Source organism: Dipodomys merriami, unplaced genomic scaffold (assembly GCF_024711535.1).
Source record: "Dipodomys merriami isolate MVZ:Mamm:240054 unplaced genomic scaffold, mDipMer1.0.p SCAF_151, whole genome shotgun sequence".
Lineage (NCBI taxonomy): Eukaryota > Metazoa > Chordata > Mammalia > Rodentia > Heteromyidae > Dipodomys > Dipodomys merriami.
The window spans coordinates 2,995,104-3,018,521 of NW_027202838.1; the positions used below are offsets into that span (position 1 = coordinate 2,995,104).

The 23,418-nt window shown below is 38.0% G+C and overlaps 1 protein-coding gene across 5 annotated transcripts in view; it reads right to left on the minus strand.

Moving 5' to 3' along the window:
- The window catches only part of LOC138827148 (meiosis-specific kinetochore protein-like), a 50,589-nt gene that overhangs the window by 18,768 nt on the left and 8,403 nt on the right, over positions 1-23,418 (minus strand). For all 5 annotated transcript variants that reach the window (XR_011371998.1, XR_011371999.1, XM_070022629.1 and 2 more), the window contains exons 5-10: positions 23,198-23,258; positions 16,005-16,145; positions 10,790-10,909; positions 9,647-9,686; positions 5,392-5,456; positions 1,819-1,889 (exon numbers count right to left, since the gene is read on the minus strand). Coding sequence is in view for 3 of the 5 variants with exons in the window: in XM_070022629.1 (XP_069878730.1) it covers positions 1,819-1,889; positions 5,392-5,456; positions 9,647-9,686; positions 10,790-10,909; positions 16,005-16,145; positions 23,198-23,258 (498 nt within the window). In the remaining 2 variants the exon portion in view is untranslated. The remainder of the gene's footprint in view (positions 1-1,818; positions 1,890-5,391; positions 5,457-9,646; positions 9,687-10,789; positions 10,910-16,004; positions 16,146-23,197; positions 23,259-23,418) is intronic.

A 23,418-nucleotide genomic window follows, 5' to 3' on the forward strand; every position in this document is an offset into this window, starting at 1 on the left:
TTTACCCAAATGGCCGGGACCATAAAACTATCAGCCTCCCATGAAGCTTGGATGACAGGTGTTTACCATTAGACCTAGCTATTGGTTGGAGGTATGTCTTAGAAATGTTTGCCTGGCATATGCAGGGAAATGGATGGAGCTAGAAGGAATCATGTTGAGCGAGGTAAGCCAAGAGCAAAGAGACAAACAGTACATGGTCTCCCTGATAAGTGGATGCTAAATCCAAAATGCTAGGTGATACGACAAAATTAACAGGACTTAAGGAACAAAGAACTCCCACTCATCTGGTCGAACCACTACCAAATATCCCCATGCTGCTGATCACATGTATGGTGTATAACATGTGTACACCGTTATATGTTATAGACTGTGATAGACAATTTGCTCCAGGAAAGTTAGAATGAACTTGTAACTTTAAATGAGCATCATTATTCCACAATACTGTGAAATTTGGGAAATTATGTAATCACTTAATCACAATTAAAAAAAAGAAAAGAACCTCGGGGAAGGTAGGGAGGATAGGGTTGGTAGGGGAAAAACAATGGAGGGGGTAACAATGCTCAATAGGAAGTGTACTCATTACCTTGCTCATGTAACTGTAACCCTCTGTATAGTATCTTTACAATAAAAAATTAAAATTAAAAAAAAAGAAATGTTTGCCTAGGCTGGCCTTGAACCACAAGACTCCTGAGCTCCATCTCCCAAGTAATTAGGATTATAGGCATAAAACACTAGCAGTTGGCTTTGTTTGCTTTCTTGATGTTAGCCACTCAACTGGGATGAGATGAAATCTCAGTATAGTTTGATTTATATTTCCCAGATGGCTAAAAATGTTGAACATTTTTATTGGTTATTTGTACTTCTTTTGAAAAGTGTCTGGTGAGTTCATTTGTCCACTTAATGATGAGTTACCTATTTTTTGGTGTTTAACCTTTTTATTTCTTCATATATTTGAGTTCTTTATATATTCTGGATAATATTCTTGTCAGGTGACTGTTTCACAAAGACTCTCTCCTGTTCTGTGGATAGTATATTCACTTTGTTGATTGTGAAACTTGGAAGCTTTTCTTAGCACTTCTTACTCCTTTTCCTCTCCATCTATGGACTCTGCAGGCATATCTATCTACAATCCATGTATGTCTTCCTAGCTCTCCTATAAAATGTCCTGATCAAAGCCAATACAAACCCTCACCAGAAAATCCTTGTAACTTCTTACTAACGGGTCTCCTTGCTAACATTTTTGCTCTTTCTGTTCCCTAATCTATACAATGTATGTTGAAATGGGAAAAGTATGGTTTTAGATCAAGAAAGTCTTGCCACAAGCTCCTAAATACATGATGAGAATCTAAGCTTCAGTTTTCTTGGCTATCTATCAGTTAAATAAGTTACTATTTATCTCACTGAAATGGTACAAAGAAAAGATAGAATTAATGAAAAGCCATTCAAAGTTCAGAGATCTTCAGATTCTAACATATTGCCTAACATTGACTCACAAGTAATCTTCAGCATAAAATGATGCTCTGGATACATACTAAATTTCTCATTTACAACTTAAATTAATGATTAATGGAATCCAATCATTCAAAGAAGAGTTGAAAAAATGTAAAATACATGCTATTTCTTTCATTAATTTTACAAGCAGTACATATGCATGTGTATACTGCAGTTTTTCATAAAATAGAATAATCTAATTGCCAAATTTTTAAATGCTTTTAATTATTGTCTTACATATTTAGAATTCCTATAAAGCATTACTTAAATGTATATACTTTATTAATGTAATTATGATTTATATGGTTATTCTACTTCAATACTTGCTTTTTGCTTTGTATTTTGAAGGGTTGGAAGGCAAGTTTTCTCAGCAAGTAAAGCCTCACAAGCTGCATTACCTATAAATAAAAGAATAGTTTAATACTTTATTAACATGTCCCTATAAATAAAGACAAAGCAAAATAAAAACCATTATTTTAATAACTGTACTTTTGTAATTGTTTAGGCAAAAATAACAACACGTGTTAGATAAACTCACTTGCCTCAGATAGGAGAAAATATCCTTAAAATACTTTTTTTTTTTTTTTTTTTTTTTGGGTCCGGTCGTGGGGCCTGAACTCTGGGCCTGGGCGCTGTCCCTCAGCTCTTCAGCTCAAGGCTAGCACTCTACCACTATGAGCCACAGCGCCACTTCTGGCTTTTTTCTTTTTGCTTATGTGGTGCTGAGGAATCGAACCCAGGGCCTTGAGCATGCAAGGCAAGCGCTCTACCACTGAGCCACCTTCCCAGCCCTCCTTAAAATACTTTTATCTCCAGAGCTTCAGGTTTCAGAGAAGCAATACGTGAAGTTCTTTTTTCCTCTCATTTAGTAGAAATGTATAATTAAAATTCTTTGTTCATTATTCTATCATTTCCTCTTTCCTGTGTTTCAGGCTTTCCCTTCTACTGCAACTTTTCTGTCAGTGTTTGTTTGTTTAATATTTGAGACAGGGTCTTGTTCTACTGCCCAGGCTGGGCTCAAGTCATCATCTTGGCTCACACCTCCTTGAGTAGCAGCGACTATTGATATTTTCCACTATACCTGGTTCTATACTCATTTAATGCATACTCAGGCCTTGCTTATCTTATCCAAACCTTTTATCTCCTATCCTGCTATAGCCCTTCTTTTGTCAATAGTCAAAAAACTGTCTGTCTGTCTTTGTTATAGACCACAGGAATCTTGAGGGCAGGAAAACCATCATTTCCTAATGCCCTAACATTTAGTAAATAGTCTGGTACACAAAGAAAACACAGTTGAGTTTGCTGACTTAATATGTAAAAAGAGGGAAAAAACAGGGAGAGTGTGAGGGAAGGGGTAACATTATTTAAAAAAAAAATACACTCTTTACCTGACTCATGTAACTGTAACCCCTCTGTATATCACCTCTGTATCTAACAATAAAAAAAAATTTAATATGTAAAAAATACCTAGGAAGGGTTGGGAAGGTGGCTCAGTGGTAGAGCGCTTGCCATGCATGCCTGAGGCCCTGGGTTCGATTCCTCAGCACCACATAAGCAAAAAGAAAAAAGCTGGAAGTGGCGCTGTGGCTCAAGTGGTAGAGCGCTAGCCTTGAGCTGAAGAGCGCCCAGGAGTTCAGGCCCCATGGCCGGACCCCCCCAAAAAAAAATACCTAGGAAGTCAGGCTCTGGTGGGTCATGCCTGTAATCCTAGCTACTCAGGAGACTGAGATCTGAGCATCACGGTTCAAAGCGCAGGAATGTCCCTGAGACTCGTATCTCCAATAAACTACCAGGAAACCAAAAGTGGTGCTGTGGCTCAAATGGTAGAGTGCTAGCTTTGAGTTGAAGAGCTCATGGACAGTGCCCAGGCCCAGAGTTCAAGACCTATGACTGACAAAAATAAAACAAAAACCTTGGAGTAAAACATGATTTAATTTTAAATTTCAGGAAAATCAATATATAAAAGAAAACAAAAGCATGCATAATTCTAGATGATCCTAGATGCTTTATAAATAGTACTTCCATCAGAAGCAAAACTTTCAATTTGGCAAGACTTAAGTGAAAAGATCATGGCTTTTATATACCTTTACCATGTTTCCTTTCTTTTTCTTTTTTTTTTTTTCAGGAGCAATTATAAAAATTTATTATACTCTTTTTAATAGAAAAATCTAAATTAGAATTTCTTTTTACAAAGAAGTTCAATCATTTAGCCTAATTTTGTTAAACATCAGTAAAACAATTATGTTAACTACAGTGATCCAATTAGATAAAGTAGATGGAGGTTTCAAAACAAAACATTATTTACTAAAAAATATGCTAGACAACACACACTCCTTATTCAAAAGGGATCCAGACCATTGGAGAGGTATTCATAAAAGTCCAATTCCTCATCTACAAGGCATCTTTAGTTCAAATCTAAGGAAAGCAGTGCACACGAGTCATCATCCTGGCATGTTTCCTTTCATTTCTCATCTTTTCTTGCAGTCCCTTTATTAGTTGATCTATAAAACAAAGCCTCCTAATGTTTACCCTCTAAAGTTGAAGGTACTTTAGTCCCTCCAAGGATTAGTGATTTTGCAAGTTCAATTTTGGTCCTGAGGCTTGAACTTGGGGCCTCTTGCTTTGTTTAAGGCTGAAGCTCTACTGCTTGAACAACACTCCCACTTCCAGCTTTTGGCAGGTTAATTGGAGATAAGAGTCTCATATTTGCCTGGTGCTGGTGGCTCACGCCTGTAATCCTAGCTACTCAGGAGGCTGAGATCTGAGGATCACGGTTCAAAGCCAGCCTGGGCAGGAGAGACCGTGAGACTCCTATCTCCAATAAACCACCAGAAAACCGGAAGTGGCGCTGTAGCTCAAGTGGTAGAGCGCTCGCCTTGAGCTGAAGAGCTGAGGGACAGCGCCCAGGCCCAGAGTTCAAGCCCCACCACCGACCAAAAAAAAAAAAAAAAAGAGTCTCATATTTGTCTGCTCAGGCTGGCTTCAAATTCAGCCTCAGTCACTAGGATTATAGATGTGAGCCATCAGCACTGAATATGACCATCATTTCTATACTCAGCTCCTAAAGCCTGGCATTTAGTAAATGTTTAATGGAACTCTTTCTTAAAGATTGTGTATGTGTACATTTATATACTAGTTCATGCAAACATTTTAAACCATTTAATGTCCCTTGAAATAGCAATTTATTATTCCCAAATAGCACAAAACTTGGAGGAAATTTAAAAAAAAGAAATGTGAGATGTAGCAGAAGTTAAAAAGGATATAAATATCTTATTAAATTTATTCAAATAATAAAACAAATGAAAGAATGATAATAATGCAAGATACTTTGTTGATCCTATTAGTTTTCAATCATCACATATGACCATAATATATCTATTTGCATATTATCCTCTCCTACTATTGAAATCTACAAGCGAAGAAAAGGGTTTCATTTCCTAGTATACATAACAATGCCTAGTGTAGATATTCAGTAAATATTCAATAAATAAATAAATGAGGCATGTTATAGGAATAATTAAGATCCACTTTCTAACCCATACATCTTTTTTTTTTTTTGTTGGTCGTGGGGCTTGAAGTTGGCCTGGATGCTGTCCCTTATCTCTTCAGCTTAAGCCACAGCACCACTTCCAGTTTTCTGGTGGTTTATTGGAGATAAGAGTTTCATGGACTTTCCTGCCCAGGCTGGCTTTGAACCGTGATCCTCAGATCTCAGCCTCCTGAGTAGTTAGGATTACAGGCGTAAGCCACTGGCAGCCAGGTAACCCATACAGCTTTATTTCTCAAATACAACCAAGGTTAAAAAGTCAGTTTCCTGGAGTACCTAGTTTATTAATACATGCTATACTGTAGTAGAAATAAATACATAATAATGAAAATAATAGTGTTATTATCTATTACCTGATGCTGGCTTTGAAGTACACTTTGAATTTGGAGAAATATCTTGATCTGCTAATGTCATCAATCTATAATCAAAACAAATTAGTGGTATTTACTTAACTCTCAATCACTTTTCAGAATCCTTAGGTCATATTTTTAAAAATAAATTCATAAAAATGATATTTATATGGAACTGATATGGAATATAGTGAGTTAGAGAAATTATCTGAAACATGTAAACATACAAATAATCTTTCATCTTTAGGGACAAATAGTTTAATAAAGGACAGTATATTCATAATTTATCAATGTGAGACAACATGTATAGAAGACAAGGCATAGTATTTAGAATCATACAAACTTGAGTATAAACCCTACCTTTGCTACTCACACTTGAAGGTCCTTGAGAAAGCTACTTAACTTATCTTGGGTCTTGTTTATCTCATTAATACAAAAAATATCTGAGAATGTGGCTTAGTGGTAGAGTGCTTTCCTAGCATGAAGCCTTGGGTTCAATTCCTCAGTACTACATAAACAGTAAAAGCTTGAAGTGGCGCTGTGGTTCAAGTGGTACAGTGCTAATCTTGAGCAAAAGAAGGTCAGAGGCAGTGCTCAGACCCTAAATTCAAGCCCCAGGACTAGCAAAAAAACCCCTCTCAATCCTGTTTCTAGGATTATTGTAAGGATTTCATATATAAGAAACAATTTTTGAAATGAGTATCTTATTCTCTCTCAATTGCCCTTGATTTTTATCTAAGTGTGCATGAGAGGATTAAAGAGAGAATTAGTATTTGTCCATCAAAACAAGATCTGAGCTGGGTGCCAGTGGCTTATGGTGGTAGCTACTCAAGAGGCTGAGATCTGAGGATCCCAGTTTGAAGCCAGCCTAGGCAGAAAAGTTCTGTGAGGCTCTTTTCTTCAATTAGCCACTGAAAAACTAGAAGTAGAACTATGGCTCAAAGTGCAGAAGGCTATCCTTGAGCAAAATAGCTCAGTGACAGTTCAGAGTTCAAGCCCCATGACAGAAAAAAAAAAAAATCTGAGCAAAACAACAAATTTCTGAGAAAGACAATGAATTGAAAACAAACTGTGAGAAGAGAATTTTCCAGATTAGTGACTGATTAAATTCAGTTATTCAGTAAACAGAATAGTTTTACTCTTTCATATTTCACTTTAAATTTATACTGTCCAAATACTTTCTTGCTTTTGTTGTTGTTGTTGGTTGTCGGGGTTGAACTCTGGGCCTGGGCGCTGTCCCTCAGCTTTTCAGCTCAAGGCTAGCGCTCTACCACTTGAATCACAATGCCACTTCCCTGTCCCTTTTATCCCTGTCCTGGGGCTTGAACTTAACCCTCGGTGCTGTCCATTTGTGCTCAAGGCTAGTACTCTACCACTTTGAGCTACAGTGCCACTTCCAGCTTTTTCTGAGTAATTTATTGTAGATGAGAATCTCACAAATTTTTTCTGCCCAGGCTGGCTTTGAACTGCAATCCTTAGGTCTCAGCCTCCATCCTCAGGTCTCAGCCTCCTGAGTAGCAAGCGAGGATTACAGGTATGAGCCACCAATACCTGACATTTTTTTCTTATTATTTACAGAACTGAGGATTGAAGTTGGGGCCTTGCTTTGGCCAGACAAGCACTTATACCAACCATGCCTTCAGTCCCTTTTTGTGCTGGTTATTTTCTGTAGGGCCTCACTTCGTGCCTGGGTAGCCTTGTGCTTCCCCTAGTCACTGGGGAGATAGGCAAGAGCCACTTCACACAGGCATTGTGTGTGCCCAACTATTAATTGAGATGGGGTCTCAAACTCTTTTTGGGGGGGGTTGATCACGGGGCCTGAACTCTGGGCCTGGGCGCTGTCCCTCAGCTCTTCGAGTCTCAAACTTTTATGCCTGGGGTAGCACCCTCCCCAACCTTTGCTTCCCACATAACTAGGATTGTAGGTTTGAGCCACTCTGCTTGGCTTTATTACTTTTCAAATAACCTGGAGAAAGATATAGATGCTTTATTTTTAGTATATTTTACTCCTACAAAGAAATAGCATTTGGACTACAGTTTACACTCATGCCAATGATATCTATGTCAGGGATGCTAAATCAGTGGGAAATGTTCCTATTCCCCTGATAACTCAGAAACACCAATGTAGAATTAAGAAATTACATAATTAGTTGCTTAATTGAAGAAATAAAGCAATCAATGCAGAAAACTGTTAATATGATAAGAACTATTTCTCAGACAGTTAACAGAAACTTTCAGAAAATATAGTATCATTCCAGATTCATCAGGACAAATGCTCTGAGGATGTTTTTTTATTAGGCAATCAATACCAGATACCCTTTAAGCTACAGAAATAGAAAATAGGTCCCTATTAGTAAATCTGGCCTTTGACATTTTCAACAACTAGGTTTTAATGGAAGATTAAGGGAGGTCAACTACATGCAGAGAAGCAGGCCTAATTATTTGCTAAATAGCAAGGTCAGGTACTGGCTATGATTATAGAATTTCCCTCTAAAGGATAACCCAGAGAAATTCTAAATGGTAGGTAGAATTTTCCTCAAAGAATAACCCAGGGAAATTCTAAATGGTAGGTTGGTTCTAGTAATCCAAAGAGGAAATATTATAGATGTGGAGAATCAGGGCATTGCAAAGCCAAATGCTCTATCTAAGAAGGGGCCACAATATCCAGGCACATGCACCCTCTGCAATGAGGGAACATACTAGCTATCCTGCTAGTTCTACTTTCAAAATATATCCAAAATCTGACCATGTGTTACCATATCTGCTGTTACCACATCTGCTGTTACCACATCTGCTGTTAACACTCTGGTCCATACTCTAATATCTCTTATTTAGATTAGTAAGATAGTATCCTAGCTATCATCTTCCTAATTCCTTCCCTCCCTATATTTTGTTCTCATCGCAGTAGTTAAGGTGATTCCTTGAAAACACAAGTCATTGCACTCTTCAAGAGTCCTAGAATCCTTTTTTTTTGTTGTTGTTGGTTGTGAGGCTTGAACTCTGGGCCTGAGTGCTGTCCCTCAGCTCTTCAGCTCAAGGCTAGCACTCTACCACTTGAGCTACAGTGTCACTTCCGGTTTTCTGGAAGTGACATAAGAGAGATATGAGAGAAGATATAAGAGATAAGAGATGAGAAGAGAGATAAGAGTTTAATGGACTTTCCTGCCTGGGCTGGCTTTGAACCGTGATCCTCAGATCTCAGCCTCCTGAGTAGCTAGGATTACAGGCATGAGCCAATGGCACCTGGCTGAGTCCTAGAATCTTTACTCTCATTTCTTATATGGGGAGCAGAAAATATTTCACCCCTATTCCACTTATCTCTTCTTTATCCTGTTAGACTAAAATAGATCCTTGTAAAAACTTAAATGGGGGCGGGGGGGAAGGCTTTATCTATTCTTTCTACCTAGAATGATCTTTCACTAGTTTCTATGAATCTTTTTTTTTTTGTCAGTTGTGGGGCTTGATCTCTGGGCCTGGCTGTTGACCCTCACCTCTTCAGCTCAAGGCGAGTACTCTACCATGTAAGCCACAGTGCCACTTCTGGTTTTCTGGTGCTTAATTGGAGCTAAGAGTCTGACAGACTTTCCTGCCCTGGCTTTGAACTGCGATCCTCAGATCTCAGCCTCCTGAGTAACTAGGATTACAGACATGAGCCATGGGCGCCCAGCTTGAATCAATCTTTATACAACTGTTCAAATAATGCTTTTTCAGTGAAGATTTTCCTGAACAGACTTCTTAAAATAGCAAACTACCACTCCCATACTCCTTCAGTCCCTCAAGCTTTATTATTTATTTATACCATTCAAGACTAAATAATACAGTATAAATTTACTTGTTTGTTTACTATTCATGTATTCCAACTAGAATGTGGTCTCAGAAAGGGTGGAGAATTTGTGATCATTTTTTTTTTTTTTTTGCCAGTTCTGGGGCTTGAACTCAGGGCCTGGGTACTATTCCTGAGCTTCTTTTGCTCAAGACTAGCACTCTACCACTTGAGCCACAGCGTCACTTTTGGCTTTTTCTGTGTATGTGGTACTGGGGAATCAAACTCAGGGCATTGGGCATGCTAGGCATGCCAACATGTACCAAGCTAACTTCCCAGACCCGTGATCAATTTTGTTTACATGCAGTGATTAGAACAGCTCTTACACATACTTTTTAAGTCCTAAACAAATGAAGGAACAATCCTACTTGCTATATAAATTTTTGAATACAGAGTTTTCAAAGGCACAATTACTTTGAAATTCTTAGCTCTTACATTTTTCTATGGCTTTTCTGAGAGTTTTCCAAAAAGGTACCTAGGAAAGGAAAAAAAATCTATTAGAAGTAGAAACAATTCAAAGAGGCTAAAAGTACTATAGGTAAAAATAAGTATTTCCAGAACATATATAGTAGCAGTACAGTTTTTTATTGTTTTGTTATTTTTTTGTCTGCTAGTTTAATTAAAAATATTTTCAAAATACCAAAGTAAAACTAAGTGTTTAAACTGTTGAGAGTTACAATAATGTGACACTGAACAGTCTTCACAATTTGAAATCTTTACAACTATTAGTCTTGAAATTCTGAGTCTTAGGGTTCTTATAATAATCCTGTCAGTCAGCTATGCTAATTTATTATCCCCATTTTACATAAGAGAAAATAATAACTGACCAAATTATGAAATTAAACCTAGATACCTGGACCTTAAACTTAGATCATCTGGTACTGACTTAGTCCAGGAACAAACATCTAGATATGCATTGGTTGATTAGTCAGGAGACATTCCCTTTCAGCACTATACTGCCTAAGCACACTAGGATATTACTAGGAATATAAAGAACCATGAAAGTATTCTTCTGAGGAAGTTAATATTCTTCAGCAACCAGAGCACCTTGCTTATGTCAGATTAAGATTTTAAAATCATAACAGTTAATCAGAGGCAATGTACATTTGTACCTTCCAAGCATTTTCTTGGGAAGGGAGGTCCTCAAAACATAGGGCTCCAAACAGTTAACATCTAGCATCATTCATTCTCTGCTCTTGCTGATAGCACTCCCCTAGTCCAATTCCCAATAAGGGTCTTGTTCCCATCTGAAACCTCATGAGGCTGGCCTTCAATATCAACATTTTGGTCTCTGAGCTCTCATTAGAATCACTCATTCATTTCTGCTCACAATTTCTTGGCTTTCTCTAGCCCACTCTTCAAACTCTTTTAAGCACCTGTCAAATACCAGTTCCAAAGCCTTACGGATTGCATGATCAGGTTTAGTTACAACAGGCCTTGACATGATGGCCAACTAATACACTTAGCTTAGGAATTATTCAGGACACACACAAAAAATACTGTTTTTTTTCTAACAGTATTTTCCAACAGACAAAGAATTCGTCCCGCAATAAAAGGAAAATATATATGAAAACTCACCCACAATTGCAGAAAAGTTTGAAAACTGTGTGACATTCTCTATCGCTACTGCTTTACTGATATCCAGAAGAGTGGAATTCTTGCACTGTCTATGTTCTTTTGAGTTGGGACATTCCCAGTCTAAAAAAGCAGGCATAAAAGAATGGCAAAATTTGTGAACAGCCTACAAGTGGCAGGTTTCCTTTTCCCTCCCAAGTCCATTTGAAATCATGATAGTTAAAGTTTGGGATATATAGAACAAAAAAATAAGCCATGAAAGAATCAAGTTAAGAAATAATCTATGTCCATTTCCAGTTCTTCTCTTCCTTCCTAGGAATGATCTAGCCAGGGGCTGTTGGCTCATACCTGTAATCCTAGCTACTCAGTAATCTGAGAACTGAGGACTATGGTTCAAAGACAGCCTGGGAATGAAAGTGCATGAGACTCTTAATTCAAATTAACCACCAAAAAGCCAGAAGTGGAGCTGTGGCTCAAGTAGTAGGGTACTAGTGTTGAGCAAAAAAGCTCAGGGACAGCACCCAGGCCCAGAGTTCAAGTCCCAGGACTGATACATATAGAAAAAAACCTGATCTGGCCAGGCACCAGTGGTTAACACCTGTAATCTTAGCTACTCAGGAGGCTGAGATCTGAGAATCTCCATTTGAAGCCAGCCTGGGCAGAAGAGTCCCTGTGAGACTTTTATCTCCAATAAACCACTCAAAAAAGGCAGAAGTGGCACTGTGGCTCAAGTGGTAGAGTGCTAGCCTTAAGCACAAAGAGGCTCAGGGATAGCACCCAGTTCCTGAGTTCAAGCCCCAGGACAAACAAAAAAAAGTTTAACCTAAGGGACAGACAACATACAAATAACTGAATGACTCTTATATTTTATAGATTCCATATCTCTATATCCTGTTAAGTATATTACTAAGTACATAGTTATACTACTTTTACCTGATATGTTTTAAGCTTTCTATTGACTTACACTGTGGAAGAATGGAGCTATTCCCTCTTTCATCCCTGGTCCCCATCTTTCTCACTGTTTCTACTTTCTTCACACTGTTATATCACATTTAGTATAGACATTATGATAAAATGCTAGATAAATAATATTCTTACGATATGCCATTATCGTATTTTTTCCTGAAATCAATCTCTCCCTGCTTCAATGGCTTAGTTTTCTATTTTTCATCTATTTCATTTCAAACTTTACCAAGTTATATAAACCCATTCAATTTGGACCCTTATGATCTAAATTTTCAGTGCTGAATATCACATTATCATTGTCCTTTCAATCTGGACACTCATATCCTTTAGTTCTAGAAAAAGTTGGGTTTTTGTTGTTGGTGATGGGGCTTGAACTCTGGGCCTGAATGCTATCCCTCAGCTCTTCAGCTCAGGGCTAGCTCTCTACCACTTGAGCCACTGCACCATTTTCGATTTTCTGAGTGGTTTATTGGAGGTAAGTTGTCTCACTGACTTTCCTGCCTGGGCTGGCTTTGAATGGTAATCCTCAGATCTCAGCCTCCTGAGTAGCTAGGATTACAGGCATGAGCCACTGGTGCCTGACAAAACGTTTTTTTTTTTAAATTAGTTGACTTTATTGTTATTATAAAGGTGATATACAGATGGATTACATGAGTCAGGTCATGAGTACATTTCTTTTCATACAGTATCTTGTTTAGCAAATGTTCTTGGATTCTTTCCCTGGTATTTTTATTCCCTCTGTTTTTTTCTCAACTTTATCTGGAACATCTATTTTGTAATGTTGTCTTAATACATATTGTTCTCAAAATTTCTCTATTTTCCTTTTTCTTCTTTCTGGTTTGCTTTTTATTCTTTTTGGGAAGTTTGCCTCAACTTTGTTTTCCAGTCTTCCCAGTTTTCCATGTCTTATTCTATCTCATTTAACAAAATCTTCCCTTTTTATAGCATAATATTTAATAGAGGTAATATGTATTTTCTTATCTCCACTGAGGCTTAAAAAATATTGTTTTCATGTTGCTTCTTGTAATACTAGTATTTCTGCTGGAGTCCTTTTTGTTTCTTTTTTTCTTCAATTCCATGTGGTTTTGTACTTTAATAAGCTTTCATGTTGCCGTTTTAGTTTTGGGTTGTAACTTGAAGTGTTTCTTTTAGCATTTCTTCTAGGAAGATCTATGATGCTGAGCTCCCTTAGCTTTTATTTTGGAAAATTGTTTCCTCATATTTGAAAGACAAGTTTAGCTGGATATAATATTCTTGGGTGATAACTTTTTTTTCACTGCTCTGAATATACATATATTCCAAGTCACTTTTTTCTTGCTACTTTCAAAGTTTTTTTACTTCTTGACAACGTGATCATAGGGTATCTTGGTGTTGACTTCTTGATTCATTCTTGATTTTTCTGGGATTCTTAGATATGGATGTTCATTTCCCAGATCGGGAACATTTTTAGCCATTATTTAAGTTTACTGTCTAGCTTTTTCTTCATTCCTAGATGTCTTAAAATACATTCATTGTTCTACTTCACAGTATCACACAAGACTTGCTTTCTTCATTCTTTTTGTTCTCATTTATTTCCCTGATTGTATAATTTTAAATGTCTTTGAGTTCACTTATTCTTTATTCAATACATACCTCCTTACTGAATTCTTTTGGTAGTACTGGGGTTTGAGCTAAAGAACACAGGGACAGCACTCAAGCCCAGAGTTCAAGCCCCATGACCCACAAAAAAGAAAAGAAACAGGAGGGGAGAAAAAAGAATGAAGAGCTTCCCCCCTAATATCTTGTTAATGTAATTCATATATTTTGTTCTCTATTTTTAAATTTGAGATGCTTTTCTGGCATTAAAGTATGAGCCGGGGTTCCTGACTCATATTTAAAAAGGAGCCCCAGTACTAGAGATGTAGCTCAATGGCAGAAACCTTGGGTTTCATCCCCAAGACTGCAAAACAATGGGAACCCTAAAAGGCTAAGTGCAATAATCCTTATAGCCCATTTGGTGCTTGTCACATAGTTGGCTTCATTACAGTATGTTCTGACTGGTAATTTTCCACTGTAGCAATCGTAAGGTCAGTATCTTTAGATACTTTATTCTGGCTTGTTCAGGTTCCACAGTAGCTTAGTGGTAAAGCACTTGCCTAGTATGAATAACACCCTGAATTTACTCTCCAGCATTACAAAAAATACTTTTAATTCTCCTGCCTAGAAGATTCATGTTAGGGAAACAATATTCCAAAAGTTGAGCAGAGAAATGGAATGTTGGGTTGGGACAGGAACAGGGATTTGGTGAACTGATTTCACAATTTAGGATGAATACTTCCATTTAATTTTTTTCTCCTTTGTATTTAGTATAATACATGTAAGTAGTCAATTTCTGCTTTATAGTGAACAACCCCCAAATCCAAGTAACAGAACACAAGTAGTATTTATACACTCTTCCCACATCTGTTGGTTTAATCAGGAGTCTCTGCTTCAGATTACAGGTGTTAAGATCAGCGAAAGCAGTTCTCTGTACAGTTTTCTTGCTTTGGGCTGATCTGCTTTGTACCCACCATTCCAGAATCACTTAGTAGAAGCTAAGATATATATATGTTTCTCATGATGGTAAGATTACAAGAAGATATATCTAACCATTTTAGGTACATTCTTAAGTTTTTTTGTTTGTTTGTTTGTTTCTTTACGGATAGCCTATGACCCAAAGCAAGCTACACAATCTGCCCCAAAGTTAAACAGTGGAAAATTTAGTAATGAGTAATTGGGACCAACATTTCAAACTATCACCCTATCTCTACTATTATGTTCAGAATGTTCAAAACTCTGTTTTGAATCAGAGGGACTTGGCTGACAATCCCAGCACTCAGGAGGTAGAAGCAGGACTACCATGGATTCAAGGATAGCATGAAACACATAGCAACTTCCAGGCCAGCCTGGTCTATAGAGCAAGACTCTGCCTCAAAATAAATAAATAATCTTCAGGCTCTTTTAGGTAGAAAAAGACTAATCACCATATTTGCCATTACTAATTGTATACATCAATAGGTTTCATTGTGACAGCTCCATGCTTGTGTATATTGTGCTTTGATCGTGTTCATTCTCCCTATAAGTAGTTCTTGCAATTTAGGATGAACATTATAATTTCTTTTTTATACACACTATAGTACATGCCTCTCTTGCTCCTTCCTCCCATCTCCCCTCAATTCCTTTCCCATTCCTTAATAGTCCTTCATCTACTTTCAAGTCCTCGCCCTCCCCCGCCCTCTCTCTCCCTCCATAGTTTCTACAAATTAAGAGAAAATATTTAACATTTGTCTTTCTGCATCTGACTTATTTTGCTTAACATGATATCCTCAAGTTTCACCCATTTCCTGGAAACCATGTAATTTTCTTTTATTTCTTCTTTTTTTCCAGGACTGAGGACCTTGCGCTTGCCAGGAGGGCGCCCTTCTGCTGAGCCAGCCCCTCATTTTTTTTTTTTTTACAGATGAACAGAACTCAATATATATGCCCTTATTTTCTTTACCCATTCAACTCTGACAGGCACTTAGGCCAATTCCAGTTCTTGGCTATTGTGAACAATGCTTCAATAAACATGGGTATTCTGCTATATTTCTGACATCTTTTTACAAAGATTTGGTGCAGCAGAACTGTAAAAGAGTTTAGGGTATATTGTATAAATTGACTTATTTCAGTGTTGTTCACATTGTTGATTTAGGACTCAAGTGTCCTTAGGCCTTTGTGTCAGACCATCTGATTTCTAGCGTCTCAAACTTTATGCATTCTTCTTTCCAATTCACTTTGTCCTTATGGGTTTTTTTAAAGGACAGTTTGTACAATGGCAAAGCTATATAGGAGAGCATGCATTCCATTAGCCATCACCAACCAAAGGCTCTATTTGTAAGCATAAATAAATGTAACTATTAATTAGTAAAGAAAATTCAAGAAGGGACTTGGTACAGTGAACATGTATTATGTGCTACAAGGGTATAAAATAAATAGGTAGCATATCAGACCAGAGAACAGACATACAGTGATTATATGATTGGATGTACTGCTTGACATTTTTTCATTCTTCCTGACCTGAAGGCTTTATCTCTGTAATACTATGTGACTAAGCAAAGGAATAAAATAGGAGAGGAAGGTGCTGGTGAAGAATGAAAGTATTTCTTCTCAAAAGAAGCATCTATTTATTGGAAAATTTGTGGACAAATGAAAAATTCTACAGTGGAGAAAATTAAGAATGAAATTATATTCTCACCCAAACAATCAGACCTTCTAAACTGCTCAGGTGATGAGAAGTTACTTATACTCTCTTCAGTATTGCTTCTGAATTCTGTATAAAAGTCCGTAACTGAAGAGCTCAGGAAAGAACTGGGAGTATCATGTAGCAAACTTTGTCCTATAGAAAACAAATCCAAACAAAATAATAAACTTTGAATAGATGACAAAAGTGAACTCCTCAAATTTGTAGGAATATTCATACAGATGCTCTGCATGCAAAATTGATTCCACATACAACAGAAAGGTATATTACAGAACATTTTAATATGAATCTTAGAAAATAATTGTCATAAATGTTGAAAAATACACTATTATGTTCCCATTGTTTTTCAGTTTTAGTGTCATAACTTAACTCCTTTCTTTGGTTCACTTGTGATTCTTGGCTCAAAAATTCAGGTTCTAAAGTCCAGGTGTAAGGTTACATGACTGTAATTTTAGCTACAAAGAAGACATAATTAGAAGGATCACAGTCTGAAGCCAGGCCAGGCAAAAAAGAGACATTATATCTGAAAAATTAAGCTAAAGCAAAAGGGGCTTAAAGACATTGATTAAGTGGTAGAGTGCTTGCCTGACAAGCATGAGGCTCTGAGTTTAATCCACAGTACAATAAAATAAAATAAATAAAATGACTACAATTTTTAAAAAATTTAAAATTTAAAATATTTAAAAATTGTAAATAAAAGCCGGGCGCTGGTGGCTCATGCCTGTAATCCTAGCTACTCAGGAGGCTGAGATCTGAGGATCGCGGTTCAAAGCCAGCCTGGGCAGGAGAGACCATGAGACTCCTATCTCCAATAAACCACCAGAAAACCGGAAGTGGCGCTGTAGCTCAAGTGGTAGAGCGCTCGCCTTGAGCTGAAGAGCTGAGGGACAGCACCCATGCCTGGAGTTCAAGCCCCATGACCGACAAAAAAAAAAAAAAAAAAAAATTGTAAATAAAAATAAAAGGCCAAGTCCAGTGGCTCATGGCTTTAATCCTAGCAACTCTCAGTAGGCTGAGATTTGAAGATTGTAGTTCAAAGCCAGCCCACGCAGGAAAGTATATGAGGTGCATATCTCTGATTAACAAGAAATTAACTTTAAGTGAAACTGAGGTTCAAATGGTAAAGCTCTAGCTTTGAGTAGTAAAGTTTAAGGACAGTACCTAGACCCTAAGTCCAAGCCCCAAGACAACACAAAAATAAATAAATAAATAGACTTTTTTTTTTGTCTGTCCTGGGGCTTGAACTCTGGGCCTGAACACTGCCCCTCAGCTCTTCAGCTCAAGGCTAGCACTCTACCACTTGAGTCACTCACTGCACCACTTCTGGTTTTCGGAGTGTATTACTGGATATAACAGTCTCACAGACTTTCCTGCCTAGGCTGGCTTTGAACTGTGATCCTCAGATCTCAGCCTCCTGAGTAAGATTACAGGTGTGAGCCACTGCACCTGGCTAAACAGACATATTCTAAACATAATTCTTTAGCAAATGAGAGAAAAGGTAAGTCTAATTATTATGGCTATCTAAAAAATAATCAGCTAGCCAGGCACCGGTGGACTCATGCCTGTAATCCTAGCTGTTCAACCACCAAAAAACCAGAAGTGCATGTGGCTCAAGTGGTAGAGCGCTTGTCTTGAGCTGAAGAGTTGAGGGACAGTGCCCAGACCCAGAGTTCAAGCCCGATGACCTACCAAAAAAAAAGAAAGAAAGAAAATGAGCCTACATGTTGACAAACAGAACCAAAGAACTGAACAAACAGCCCAGAAATAACTCTTTTTGAACATAGACTCCATGAAGCCAACAGATATAAAATTCATTTAAGATCTAGACAGAACTTTCTAATCCATAATGAGGATAAAAAATAGTACTGGGGCTGAGAAGGTGGCTCAGTGGTAGAGTGCTTGCCTAGCATGTATGAGGACCTGGGTTCGATTTCCACATACACAGAAAAAGCCAGAAGTGATGCTTGGCTCAGGTGGTAAAGCAATAGCCTTGAGCAAGAAGAAGCTCAGAGACAGTACCCAGGCCCTGAGTTCAAGTCCCAGGACTGGCAAAAAAATAGTACTAACAGCTAAGTAAAACCAAAAGATTTAGTAAGAAAAAGGTAACTGCACAATTCAGGAGCCAGTGGCTCCTGCCTGTAACTCTGTCTACTTAGGAGGCTGAAACTGGAAAGATGGAGGTTGAGAGGCCAGTCAAGGCAGAAAAATTTGTGAAATTTGTGCTACCAATAGCTGGTAGCACAGGCTTATAGAAAGCTGAGATGTAGAAGAACCTGGGGGGGAAAAGTCTACAAGACTCTATCTCAGTGGATAAAGCTGGGCATGCACAGTGAATGCCTATTGGCCAAGCTGTTAGAGGAAGCCTAAAATTGGCAGACTGAGGTCCAAGTATGCACCTGGCTTGGAAGTAAGACTGTATCTTAAAAACTGGTGCAAAAAATAGTATCAAGTACCTGCCTAACAAATACAAGGCCCTCAGTACTGTCCCTTAAAAGAAGGGGAAAAGGGGGTTGGGAAGGTGGCTCAGTGGTAGAATGCTTGCCTTGCATGCATGAGGCCCTGGGTTCAATTCCTCAGCACCACATAAGCAGAAAAAGCCAGCAGTAGTGTTGTGGCTCACGTGGTAGAGCCTTGAGCTGAAGAGCTCAGGGGCAGTTCCCAGGCCCAGAGTTCAGGCCCCACAACTGACCAAAAAAAAAAAGGGGGGTGAGAGGGAAAGATACTATTCTGTCTTTCCTTACATTTCTCAAAATTTCATGAATACCACACGTAACAGAACTATTCCAGGACTCAAGCTCAGAAATAAGGAAAACCCTGCATTCATCACCTGGACAGATGTATTAAAAAATAATAAGGATTCATGCTGTATCAGTGGCTATTTCTTACTAGTGAGAAATATAAATACATTAACAATTATATTTTTAATTATTCTTTATATATTTTAAAAGCTAAATATCTCTAAGAGGCTTAAAACAAAAACTGTAATCTCTTATTTCACACCTCCACATAATTTCCAACTCTAGCGACAACTCCTTTTAACTCTACTGCTTCTTTTGATGCCACAAAACTCATCCCTTTAAAGGGTATAATTCATAGGCTTCTGTATATAATCAGAGTTGCACCATCATTGCCAATATTTTATTATCTTTTCTTCAATGTTTGTTCAATTTTCTAAAACACTTCCTTAAATTTATCATCTAATTCTACAGAATGTTTCAATTTTTATACCAAAAATTCATTTTCTAGCCGGGCGCTGGTGGCTCACGCCTGTAATCCTAGCTACTCAGGAGGCTGAGATCTGAGGAACGCGGTTCAAAGCCAGCCCGGGCAGGAGAGACCGTGAGACTCCTATCTCCAATAAACCACCAGAAAACCGGAAGTGGCGCTGTAGCTCAAGTGGTAGAGCGCTCGCCTTGAGCTGAAGAGCTGAGGGACAGCGCCCAGGCCCAGAGTTCAAGCCCCACGACCGACAAAAAAAAAAAAAATTCATTTTCTCTGCTTAATTTACAGTAGTCTGCACTTGTTTTATGTAAACATTTTTCATAATTGAGTATACTGACACTATGTTTTTTGTTGATTTGTTTTCCTTTGTCTTGAGATAGGGTACCATGTAGCCCAGGCTGTCCTTAAACTTACAATTCTTCTGCCTCATTTCCCAAATACTTTGATTATAGGCATATGCCACCATACCCAGCTCAAAATGATGATTTTAAAAAGAGATTGTCCTTTGTTGTCTGTATGCTTCTAGTTTCTTTTTGTTATCTATCTGTTCATTTAGATGTTTTCTTCAAATACCAATAATTTTTGCATGTTCAAGAATGAAGCAGTTAGAAATTCTTATCTACAATCCTACTACTAGAGGCTGAAACCTAGAGGATCACAGGATTTGAAATCAGTCTGAACACAAATCTTCAATTAACCAGCAGAAATGCCAGAATGGAGATGTGGCACAAATAATACTGTGCCAGCTGAGTAAAAAAGCCAAGTGAGAGCTCTAGACCCTGAGTTCAAGTGCAGGTACCAACACACAATACAAATAAAATAAGGCACTAAAATGACATTCTGAACAGAACTATACCACTGTAGGCTCTTACTGAGGGTATTTAAACAAGAACCAGATCACAATTCATAAAATATAGGTCTCCTGGGCAGAAGCTTTCAGACGACAAATCCTCCAATGTCCTACCTAGGGTATATGTGCCTGAGTGGGAGTAGACAGCAGGGGTTTTACCAGTAGGTATACAGACCTATTCCTGTCCCCCTTGCTTCCCTGCCACTGCTAGATTTCAGTTTAAAACCCCTGCCCTGAGTAGTACTTAGCATGTGAGATCAGTCTTTCCATTTTCTTGTCTCTAGACTGCAAGGATGGGTAGAAGAGCAGTTGTCTCATCACAAGTGTGGATTGAAACACCTAATTGCCACTTTAAAAATTTTCCAAAGTAGGGGCTGGGAAGGTGGCTCAGTAGTAGAGCGCTTGTCTGGCATGCATGAGGCCCTGGGTTCGATTCCTCAGCACCATAAGCAAAAAGAAAAAAAGCCAGAAGTGGCGCTGTGGCTCAAGTGGTAGAGCGCTAGTCTTGAGCTAAAGAGCTAAGGGACAGTGCCCAGGCTCAGAGTTCAGGCCCCACGACTGGACCAAAAAAAAAAAAAAAGAAAGAAAGAAATCTTCTAAAATAGGGCTGGGAAGGTGGCTCAGTGGCGGAGTGCTTGCTTTGCATGCATGAAGCCCTGAGTTGGATTCCTCAGCACTATATAAGCAGCAAAGGCCAGAAGTGGTACTGTAGCTCAAGAGCTAGAGCACTAGCCTTGAGCTGCCCAGGCCCAGAGTTCAGGCTCCCTGACCAACCAAAAAAAAAAATTTCCCAAACCTCTATTTTCAACAAAATCAACACCTATTCCTTTAGGGATATGTGATGCCTCCAATTCCTAAACCTACAGCCTGAAGTCAATTTACTTCTCAGTCTGTCTCTACTCTAAGAACCTAGTTTTCAGCACTTTTTTTCCTTCTATTGTAGGAGTTGAACTCAGGGCTGGGTGCTGTCCCTGAGGCTAGTGCTTTACCACTTTGAGCCACGGTTCCACATCTAGTTTTCTGGTGATTAATTGGAGATAAGAGCCTCACAGACTTTCCTGCCTGGGTTGGCTTCAAACCTTGATCTGCAGCTCTCAGCTTCCTGAACAGTTAGGATTACAGGCATAAGCCACTAGTGCCCAGCTTCAGTATTTTTTCTAAAGATCTTTAAGTCAATTATAATTCTTTCATTTAACTTCCAGATTCTGAGGTCTCTTTTCTGCCCAAAAGCTTCATGCCTTTACTATTCCTTTATGCTTTGTGAGATTTGTGAGATTTCAGTAAGAAGTAAATGCATTATGGCCAGTCTTACAATAAATATGAAATCTTGAAATTATTTTTCTAAACGAACATGTTCATGTAGACAGATGCCATTTTTCTTGGGGAGCAGTTTTCAGGGTTTTATCAGACATAGTTTTAGCAGACACCGGAGCCATCAGTATTTCCAATGTAAGAGGGTGATAAAAAGAAAGGAGCCAACTTTTTCAAATTGTGTGTGTGTGTGGTATTTGGACTTCAACTCAGGACCTCATGATCTCATGCTCTCATTTGACTTTTTCACTCAAGGCTGGTGTTCTAAGTTTGTTAAACCTCTACTTCTGACTTTTGCTGATTAAGAGTTTTAGGATTTGTCTGCCTGAGTTGGTTTTGAACCACAGTCATCAGATCTCAGCCTCCTGAGTTACCAGGATTTCAGGTGTGAGCCACTGATGGCTGTCTTCTCTACTCTTGATCTACTCATCACTTTGATCTCATCTTCCATGCTTTAAATAATCCCTTTATACTTCTAGTATGCTAATAGCATCCTTTCTTATTTTAAAAATAAATTTAATTGTACCAATATTTATATTAGTCACAAATTTTTATCTCCATCTCTCCATGTCCTTGTTTGACATTGCTAGGGACCTCAAAAGACATACATAACTTTACCACCTCCCCAAATTAATATCAATACTTGGACATGGAGTACCAGGCTTCCAGATGATTACCTACTTTTGTCCTGTAATCACATTCTTGTTATTCTCTCAACTGCCCAGTCACACTGGCCTTCTTTTAATTCATTGAACATATAAGATTGGTTCCATGGTAATTCTGTGTGTGTGTGTGTGTATGCATGTGTCATAATGAAGTTTAAACCCAGAGCCTTACACCTTCAAGGCAGGCATTCTACTATTTGAACCATATCCCCTGTTCTTTCTGCTTTATTTCTGAGACCGGGTTTCTCATTTATGCCCAATTTAGCCTGGACCTCTCATTTAGCCTGGACCTTGATCCTATTTTCCTGTGTAATTGGGATAGATAACAGGGATCTAGGCCATGCCTAGCTGTTTTACTGGATGAAATGGACTGTTGCAAACTTTTTGCCTGGGCTTCCCTTGAACAACGATTCTCCTGATCCCCACTCTCCTGAGTAGCTTGGATTACAGGTGTGATCAAACACAGCCAGATCCCATGGTAAGGTCTTTATTTGTCTCCTTGTATAGTTCATTTCTAGTCACTTTTGAATTTCAGTTCATTTGATAATCCCTCATGGAAGCATTTCCTAATCTAAATTCAATTAATTAAACTGAACTGTCTCTCTTTTGTAATATTTATTAAAATTATAATTTCATATTTACTGATGTGTACTTATAAACTCTGAAAATGAGGTCTAGAGTACTCTATATCAGAAGGACTCAAGTTAGACTAGAGGGAGACACTTCTTCATTGAAATAAGAACACATGTATGGTGTATATGTGTACACCGTTATATGTTATAGACTGTGATAGACAATTTGCTCCAGGAAAGTTAGAATGAACTTGTGACTTTAAATGAGCATCATTATTCCACAATACTGTGAAATTTGGGAAATTATGTAATCAATCACAACTAAAAAAAAAAGAACCTCGGGGAAGGTAGGGAGGGAAGGGATAATAGGGGGAAAACAATGGAGGGGGTAACAATGCGCAATAGGAAGTGTACTCATTACCTTGCTCATTTAACTGTAACCCTCTGTATAGTATCTTTACAATAAAAATTTAAAAAAAAGAAAAAAAAAGAAATAAGAGACACAATGGTTGCTTATTTTTGAAGGAAAGGCAGAAAAGCTGAGGAAGTTGAATATGATAGTCTTACCTGACACTAGATCACTATTTGATGAACTACTGTCAACCTGGAAGTCATCAGTCACTGATTCCTATGTGAAATAAGAATTAAAGATACAAAACAAATGATGTGATTGGATATTTTCATATCATATTGATTTGGTTTTTCTGAAAATAAAAAACTGATGTTTACTTTGTATATCAGTTTCATAATTATGATATTTTTTCAACTTATTTGTCAGAAATGTAATT